General features: G+C 38.9%; 1 protein-coding gene across 1 annotated transcript in view; it reads left to right on the forward strand.

Moving 5' to 3' along the window:
* Nucleotides 1-9,567, forward strand: part of MTA3 (metastasis associated 1 family, member 3) — a gene marked incomplete at its 3' end in the record, with an annotated part of 96,309 nt that overhangs the window by 71,248 nt on the left and 15,494 nt on the right. The window contains exon 14 of the mRNA XM_010154531.1: nucleotides 1,123-1,269. Coding sequence (XP_010152833.1) covers nucleotides 1,123-1,269 — 147 coding nt within the window. The remainder of the gene's footprint in view (nucleotides 1-1,122; nucleotides 1,270-9,567) is intronic.

Below are 9,567 nucleotides of genomic sequence, written 5' to 3' on the forward strand. Positions count from 1 at the left end.
CCAAATCTGTGTTGGTGCTTTCAGGGCACGGCTGCAAGCTCTGACCCAACCAGTGGTTACCGATTAAGCCAAGTCTTTTCAAATGTGACGAAGGGTGGCATTCTTTCCTCCTGGCATGCCGTTCCCTTTGTGCAATGGTTGCTGTTCCTCCTGCTTGATCACTGTGGAGGCTGGAGGGCTTTCTCCCTGGAGACCTGACCTCACTTTCCATTTTACATATTCCCAGCCTCTACTCTTTATTCATTTTATTTGGGCTTTTTGAACCGAAGTGGGAATAAGTTAACTGGTTCAGCAAATTCCTGGTGAAGGACGAGCAGACGCTACTGAGGCTGCCTTTTTGTCTCTTTAATCTGGCAGATAACTGAAACTTCCATACAACTCTGTCAGCTTTTGGCAAACACAGCAGCTGCCACCCTGACATGTGCTGGCCAGATGCGTTACACTGCCCCTTACTCATCTTTATTCCTCCTTCTACAAAATAATCCTACTCTGTGAACCATCTCAGATAGCCTGGGTTGTTTGAAATTCCCCAGTGATGACTCTACATGCGAGCCTGACAGTACCTGGCTTAATGATTTTTGTGTTCCTGCTGCAGTTTTGGGGTACTTTAGCTTCAGAGCCCTGCTGTGGCTGACTCCCTGCCTTCTTGCACCTGACGACTTGTGTTTGGGAAGATCCCTTGAAACTTGTTATTGTGACAGACAATACTGAGTAGCTTGAGATACTGAGGTGATTTCACTATAGTAAAATGCTTTTATTTGCTTGCATACAAAGCTGTAGTGGTGTAGCTGCAATACAAACCTCAAAGCGGTAGGAAAATGTAAAGACAGACCTGTTTCAGGCTGATTCTTACTAACTCTTGAATCTCTGAAATCCTTACACATCTGCACCACAGTATTGAACTTGGGCAATCCAAAGTGAAATAGATTTTTCTGATATGGAAGAACTGTAGGTGTGAAGACTGGTTTCACTTGTTATTCAAGGTCTCATAAACATGCTCATGCTGAAGAAACTTAACTTTCTCTAGAAACTGAAATGTAAATTTAACGTTGAGTAGACTATTCTTATTTATTTATTTTTTTAAGTCAAGTATGATCAATCTCTATCTCTCTTTTGTCGCAGAGATTCATCCCGCAGTCAAGCCCAGTGTAATCAGGTCGACACCAAGCCTCCAGAGTCCCAGTGCAAAACGACTGCTTGCACCCTCCAGTCACTCTTCGCTCAGTATTTTGGGAAAAAGAAACTACAGCCACCATAATGGTCTTGATGGTATGTGAAGGAACATCAAAGCAATAAGTTTCTGAATTGCAAAACTTTCTGTGGAGCTGGAATAACAAAGTTTGGTGACCTTTCCGTAGAGAATACAGTTTTAGGAAATGACATTAGGTAAGGGGGTACAGACCAACAGAAATATAAGCTATGAATAGCACATTTGCAGCACTGATTCTTAATGCAGTGAATGGTGGTGCTTATGAATTGAACGTGGGTATATTAATGCCATCTTTGAAACAAACTATTTTTACCATCTTCCTACTAATCCTTCATCCCTATATAAAAGGACAAGAAAGGAATAAATCAAATTTGGTGAAGGGAGAGATGCATCTAATGGTTTATTTCAGTTTATTGCATTGCATTTTTATTTGAAGAAATATTTTGAAGAGATGTGCAAGACCTTTTGAATTACCCTGTGCTAAGTTAATACATGACTAAATGGTTCAATACCAGACCTGCTAGTTTACAACCAATCTCTTTGCTAGTACGGGAATTCTAAGCACAGCTTACTCTGGATTCTCAGCAGTGTGACTGCTGATAGAGAGAAGATAGCCTTTGGCATCTTCACCTATCAGTGAAATCAGTTAAAATAAGAATGAAGTAGTCCTAGCAGTAAGGACCAGTGGAAGATAGCAGCTCTGTAGAAAGAGACTGTCCCTGCATTTATACCACTTGCAGAGGAGGAAGGAAAAGGGGTGCCACAGAGGTGCAGGAGAGGCTTTTCCTGTACACTGTGCAGCGCCAGAGGTAATCTTTTAGCTTGGTGTATCCAGCCACTTCATTACGGTGCAGAACGGTGATGAGGTATGAAGCTGTGAAAAAAAAAATCATGGAAATTCCTGGGTAAGGCTAACTTTTCTCAAATAATCTTTGGTTTTTTATTCTGAAAAGAGGCTGTGTTTTAATGTGGTGGGTTTTTTTGTTTGTTGGTTTGGGTTTTGGTTTGTGGGTTTTTTTTTTTTTTTTGATTTATTATTATTACCAAAAAAGAAAGGTTTTCAACTGGAACTGCAAACAGTTTTACCTCACATCCAAATAAGAGGAGAATCCAGCAGGATATAATTTGTTGCACTGTAAAGAAATGCATGCATTTCCTCAACAGTCTCTTTGGGAGATGTAACTGTAAGCCATTAGCCTCCTTGTTTTGTAATTGGATAAGGTTGTTGATATTAGAACTCTGAAAAGTTAGGCTCTGAAACAGACTATTCAGGACACATGTGCGTGGAAGAGGTGACTGTTTTCATGCTTCAGAGAATAGGTCGAGGTAGAAATAAGAGGGATTCTTTTTTTTAGACAAGGTAATAGAATTAGTCTTCCAAATACGGGAAGAAAAACGTGATCCATTATCCATCATCTTCCCGTAAGGATCTTGCCTTTGTCACTGCCAACACTATTGGTATCTTGAAGTGAAAATACCTACTGTACATTTAATAATACCTAGAGAGAAATCACTGCGTACTTGGACAGAAAGTGGATGTTTGGTATACACACAAGAGAGGATCACTTTGCTCACTGTGCAAACAGCCATTACACAGGAAGCAAAAAACACGCATGGCACTATTCAGTGGACCACGGTAGCAGCCCTGTGACTTGCACTTGGAAGAACTGATGATGCCATTAATCGGCATAGCTATAAATGCTGAATTTCCACTGTGATCTTGGAGTATGAAGTACTGCAGGGGTGGTCTGGTAGTTACTGCGTGGGGTTGTGAATTAGGACTGCTTTCCTAGGGCTGGTCATTAGACTGGACTCTCCGTATGAGCTTTTGAGTGATGAATTACTTTTACCTGGAAATAATGATGACGTTACAGTTCTCCTAGAGGAAGGACTGTAGTAGTAAGTTCAAGGTAAATACTCTGGTGATCTCTATAAGGAGGCATGCTTGGAAGTATTCAACATTTTTCTTCTACTTAGTACAGATATTCTCTTCAAAGTAAAGAGTTTATGAAACTGTTTTTCAAAAAAATGGGCTGCCTAGGCCAGTGGTTGAGTCACCATCCCTGGAGGTAATTGAGGGGTGTGGATGAGGTGCTTAGGGATGTGGTTTGACAGTGGTATTAGCAGTGACAGGTTCATGGTTAGACTTCATGACCTTAAAAGTCTTTTCCAACCTAAAAGATTCTATGATTCTATGAAACCCAGTCATTAGCCACACTGATTAGTTTGTATCAAACAGGCAGCTAACTGTATTAAGCCAATTTGCACAAAATAACATCTGATTTGAAAATTAGTATTGAGAACTATAAGTCACTGCTTTAGGAGATAATTATTTCTGCTTATCTATTTTCTGTGAAAACATAACTTGGTGGAAAGCATGTGTCCTAAACAAGCAAAATCTATGCTTTGTTAGTGTAAAAATGGCTGTCTTACTATTTAAAGATGGCTATTTCGGCTCTTGTCCTAGCCCCTCTCTTTAATTAAAAGCCTGCAAAGTGTAAATAAAATGTAGAGTAAAACCTGACTCTAAAACAATCAAACCAATACTAACGATTCTCAACAGCATGGGTCCTCTGTTGCTTTTGACTTAAAACCAGTTGCCTTTTATATTTACCTTTTAAACCCTCCTCTGGTTATTGGTAAATATTAAATGTGTTTTGGGGGCTGTAACGTATCCAGGTTCTCTTCAGTACACAGCAAAAACTCAGTGACCAGATCAGCGTAGGAAATTGCGGTTTCTGTGGAGTTGCACTAACAGCAGTGTACTGTCTGTGCAGAGAAAGGTTTTGCCAACCTCCAGAGTTTTTGTGTTACTATAAACACGCTATAAAGCTTTTTTTTGGTTCCAAGATACTATTGGTTGTTTCTGGGTTTATTGCATTGTATCAATTAGCAGTATCCAGAAAGCCAGCTATGGAGGAGATGATAGAGTCTGTCTTTCAGTACATGCTTCGATGAAATCAGCTAACAACAATGAGCACAGTGGGCTTATATGAAATCTTATCTCTTGCTATTTTCATAATCTTGATGTTATTGACACAGAAATGTCTGCATGTTCAGGTTTGCTTTTTTTCGATAGTATTAGAAATTTGTCGTAAAGAAGCCATATAAATATGTGTACTTAAGATACACAATAATTTATGGCATTCAGGTAAATGCCACTTGGGCCTGTGTAAATATATATTTAGATTGGCATATTTAAAGTCAGTCTTCCTGCGTGAGTTGAGTGATGTATTTTGACAGAATTTTTTATTAATTAAATAATTATTTGCTCAGAAGTAAAGCAGTGTAAGATAGAAATGGTACTTCTTTATGCCTCCATGGCGGAGTTGTGAGAAATTATGAGAAACATCATTATTATTTGGTTTAGTGCTTTTAAGAGTAATAAATAAGAACATGATTAGCATTTCTTAAGGAAGTCTTAATTTTTGCCAACACAGCATGAGTCTGTCTTTCAATTTTCCACAGATGCATCTCCAACAAGAGTCTGGTGCAACTGATAGGGATGAGGGAGTCTGTAATTTCTAATGACTATTACTGGGTCTTTATCAAGAATGATGGGGGAGCACAGTTACCTTTTCATAAATTATGAGGTTTGTGCCCTGATATCGTGCTATTTACTGATCTGAGTGTCAGTCACTGGTGGCTGAGGAATGTAGTTGTGTACATGAGTCCATGAGTAATGTGTAGACCTGAATAACATTGCTCTGCTTAGGCGTTATATGTTGTAACTAGGCAGAGAAAAGATGTTGTAGCTGTTTGTGTCCTTACTTGTAGGAGAAAGACTTCCTCTAGATGGTCTTAGAAAAGTGTTTTTCCTTTTATTTCCAAACAACAGCAAATTTCATGTTCTGTAGGATGGAATGAAAAACACCAGAAAGCTTTTTTCCATTCTGGAAAAAAAATCACCGTACTTCAGGGAGGCATCGTGTGATATGCATGCTAGTGCTTTTAACTATTCTGAGGTGCAGAATTTTCACTGCTGCTGAAAAGAAAGTCAACACGAGATCTGTAAATGGTTCTCGGCAGAGAAGATGGACTCTTTCAAATGGGAAAACTCTGTCTTCGGAAAATCACGACGTGGCAGAATGTTACGTGTATCCAGTTTTATGACTGGAGTTGACGATGGGAAGATTTAGGTGTGACTGCAAAGTGCTTTGTAGATATTTTAAATCTGATCTTTAAATTGCAGTGTCTGAAATTATTCCGAGCAATTACTTTCACCCACAAGCTGCTTAACTGTGTGCAAGAGTACAGGCAATAGTCAAGTCTCGCGTCAGGCTATTGTTTTGGCAGGGTGAGTAATGATAATTTTCCATGTAATATTTGGAAAGATTAGGTAAAGGTATTTTACATAAGGATAATCTCTGTCAACTGGCAGGCGTTTCCTTACATTTACATGCATCAGGAGTAGAATATCCACAGGATGCCCGTGATATTAACGTCACTAATGAGGTGCAGGAATCAGTCTGTGCCTGTCGATACCATTTTCATGAATTGTGGGCGGAAATAAGAGAACTGGTTGCTCTTAGATGAAGAGCCCCATTCCTCCTCCTCCTCTCTTCCCCTTCTGAGACCTTTACCTCTGTATTCCAGGCTGAGATGTCCTGAAGCCTTCAAGAGGATTCTTTCAACAGTCAGATTTCTGTTCCTGAATATACTGAAGTGTGCAGCTGTAGCTAAGAATTGAGACAGCAGTTTTGGGGTCTATTTTCCTAGGAATCCACACGTCTCTGGCACAGTAAGATGAAAAAGTGTTATGAGCAATTGGCAAAGGGAGAAAGACCTCAAAAAAGTGTACCTTCCCTCTTAGATGCTATTTTGGTCAATCCTTCTTTCTCTGCTTATGACTACTGGCTGTTGATGAGATAAGGAAGAAAGACTTCTATTTCACTCCTCTTTTTCTGAGGGAATTTGAGACCCTCCTTTGACTGACACATGAGAATATAAGCAGCCTAACTGATGAGCAGGAGAAGTGGAGCCTTTCCTGCTCCGTTTTTTTTTTTCCTGCTCCAAGACAGAGAAAACAGTTCTAATATGTTGTTTATGAAAATGAACATCCCATAACCCTATGTGGAATTATATTAGAAGGAAGGAGTTATCACTGCAGGATGGAATTTCTCAGCAGAGGAGGTTGTTTTATCTCAGAGGTGTCTGATTGTCATACTGTTTTCTGGTGGAGATGGATATGTTCTTCTGTGGCTGCAGGCTAGCAGCAAGGAATGCAAAACAAAAAACATCTGGTGATCCAAAAAAAACCAAAAAGCACCCCTTAAATTTTCTCTTACGTATTAATAAACTATAAACCTGCCTAAGTTGTTACAAACCTCATTTTACATACCGATGATTTCCAAGTGAAAGAGAAGAAATGAGCTGTTGTTTAAACAAGTTAATGTGTGAGCCCCATTTTGTAATTTCTTCCATGCTGAAAACACAAGTTGGGGTTAACGTTGAATTGTGTATGCCCGCTTTTCCCAAAAGTGAGAAACAAAAGTGATATATTTTTCCCCAGCCATTTTTTTCCCTCTGAAATGTACTTTGGACATGTGCCTTCTAGCCTTGGTCCTTGGTATAGCCAGCAAATACTCTGAAATACTTGGCTACAGGGCTCTTACTGAAATGTGTGCACTGATATTGATGGAAACGTGAGCATGGAAAGCAGATCTATGGAAAAATTGATGTTGCATTGCTGTCATTTGTTGGAGAATCAGAGGACTCTGAAAAGGGTGTTTATGACTCTTGGTTATTTCCCAACATATATTACTCAGAGCATTTATTTATGTAATGATATGAAATGTTTTATGATGAAAGATACTCTGTGATGTGCCTTGTCACGCACAGCTCTACACAAAATTACTAAAGCCATCTCTGACCCTCAAGAGATTAACCTAACAACCTTTTTACTTTTGATTTTTGGAACTAGCACAAGAGTAGCCAATTTTTGTCTTATTTTCGCTATCCAACTGGAAGCATTTTAAATATTTAGTGGAAAACTATAATGCTCTAAAACTTGCATTTCTGTGGTCAGTAGATTCACTTGTTTTTGCAGAAGTACAAATGATGATACTGGAGATGATGAGCTAGTGACAACTTCCAGAGCCCAAATTATGTAGCTGGGAAGTGACATGGACCTTAATTAACTCAGGGAGTTGCTGCTGACATTGTCAATCATTTGTAGAAATAAGGTGCTATAGCTCATGTTTGCGTGTCTCAAGCCGTCTTTTTTTCTTGTTTAAAATTTTTGAATTAGGGTTTTTCCTTCAGTTCATTTGCAATAAGTTGATGATTCCCCCCTCCTGACTTTGGTCTTCATTCCTCCAACCCCAGTGATGCAAATGACAGTGTGCCTTAACAAAAAAAAATAATCAGCAAGGAGGAAATTATTGTAATCTGTGTTGGTTTTGTCTGAAAAAATAGAAGAAAAATATCTTTTTTTTTTTTTTGAAAATTCCTTGAAGTTGCAAGAAGTATTTATTATCCTGCAATGATAAATGTGAGGTCATCATTTTCCTACACTGAATTCACATTACAATTATCTCCCAAGTACTTGAGGTTCTTGGATTACACGTTAAAGGAATGGTCTTCCATTCTGTGTCTGAAAACTGCAAAACCTGCAGAGGTTTTTTCAGTGGGTAAAGGTAAGCAGCGTGATTTTTCTGTGATTAATTTGGTTACAGGAAGACTTGAGAAGAGCAAAAACATATCTGCAAACCCATGTTTCCTTGAATTTCCTCTGAGAAGGACCTGTTACTAAGCATTAGCATAGCATATCGCTGGGGTTTTTAAATGCAGACAGTGATTGCTTTTGTTTTGCAAAAATCAAAATACAGTATCCATTCAACTGTAGTTCTCAGGGCCATTGTATCATCTGAAATGTCAGTTATTTCCAAGAGTGAAGAAATTGAATAGGGGATTTTTTTTTTGTTTGTTTTGCTTTTATGTCCTTTAAAAAAAATGTATCTCTTGATTTATGAGGCTACTTTGCCTGCTTTTGGTTCAGAAAACCCACAAAACCAGAGTCACAATCATGCTTTGTTGCACCACTTTGAGCTTACATTTTATAGTACTGAGGAAAAGAACGGTTATGAGAAGATCATAGCATTGCATTTCTCTGTTCACCAGCGTAACACGTGCTGCTGGTAACACTAGAAACAGCAGGGGTTAGAAGGAGGAAGCTGTGTGGGATTACAGATGGAGGAGAGGGTACTTCACGGGCAACTGCCCTGGTTTTGCTGCTGAATCAGTGTTTCTTTTATTACATACAGGTAATGCGTAGGCATGAAATTGCAGTAACTCTGGCTTTTCTAATTGGCAGAATAAATCAGCTCTTAAAACAACAAACACTACGGACAACACTGTAATCAAGTTAGCATTCAAAACACAATGGAGAAAACCAGAACCTAATTCCTGGAATCACTACTTTCCCCTAGTATTATTTTAAAGAATTAAAGTTGCAGAAAGAGAATCCTGCCTGTTGGATAATGGGATTGGCAGCATGAACTACATGTTCTGGATTCGAGATATGGAGTTCATACTTTAAGTGCTTCTGTGTTTGATTACTGCCAAGTAGGTTGATTATGTTTTTTGTAAGCTGTGAGTACACAGCGATTGTTTTTAACAACTTTATTACATAATGCAATATGGAAGGCGCTTTCAGAAAGTGCTTAGGCAGCGTAACTGGGAAGTTCCCGTGTCTGGGGAAAATACTTTGTGATCATTTTGTACATTTTTGTGCTTTTTTGCTTTTGTTGGTCTGCGTGTTGTTTCTCTAGTGTTTGATCTCAATCTTGAGGGACTAAGGGTCTTCCTCAAATTCAAACTCATTCTTAGTATGAATGAAAGATAATTTTTTTTATTCTAATAACACTTTTGAAGTAACATTGTCACTTGTTCCACTGCCACAAACTGGTAGGAATAAAACAATTATTTTGGTTACTTAAAATATTCATAACCCAAGTGGAGAAGACATAATGAAACAGTCTTCCCAGCTTATTTCATAAGGTGGTCCATCCTGGCTGAAAAGGTTCTTTATAGTCTCATGCACCACGGTAAGTGCATGTGAATGTTCCTAGGATTAAATAACTCTGCTGTTGCATGTCTGCCTTTATTTTCCATGTGTCTGAATGGCATTTTATTGAAGCATATCTATTCTGGAAGGTTTAGAAAAGGGCACCTTTCACTGACTAGTAATGCTGATGACCCTGTTAATCTAAAAGGGGTTTCCTACCAGCAGATCTAAAGAATAGGATATGTAACACATGATCAGTTGGAGAAGGACTGGAGTGTTGTTAAGGATGTGATTTCTCTCCTGACTTGAAGATCCTTGGGGCGGGGGGGGGGGGGGGGGGGGGGGGACG

Source organism: Eurypyga helias, unplaced genomic scaffold (genome assembly GCF_000690775.1).
Source record: "Eurypyga helias isolate BGI_N326 unplaced genomic scaffold, ASM69077v1 scaffold17166, whole genome shotgun sequence".
Taxonomy (NCBI): domain Eukaryota; kingdom Metazoa; phylum Chordata; class Aves; order Eurypygiformes; family Eurypygidae; genus Eurypyga; species Eurypyga helias.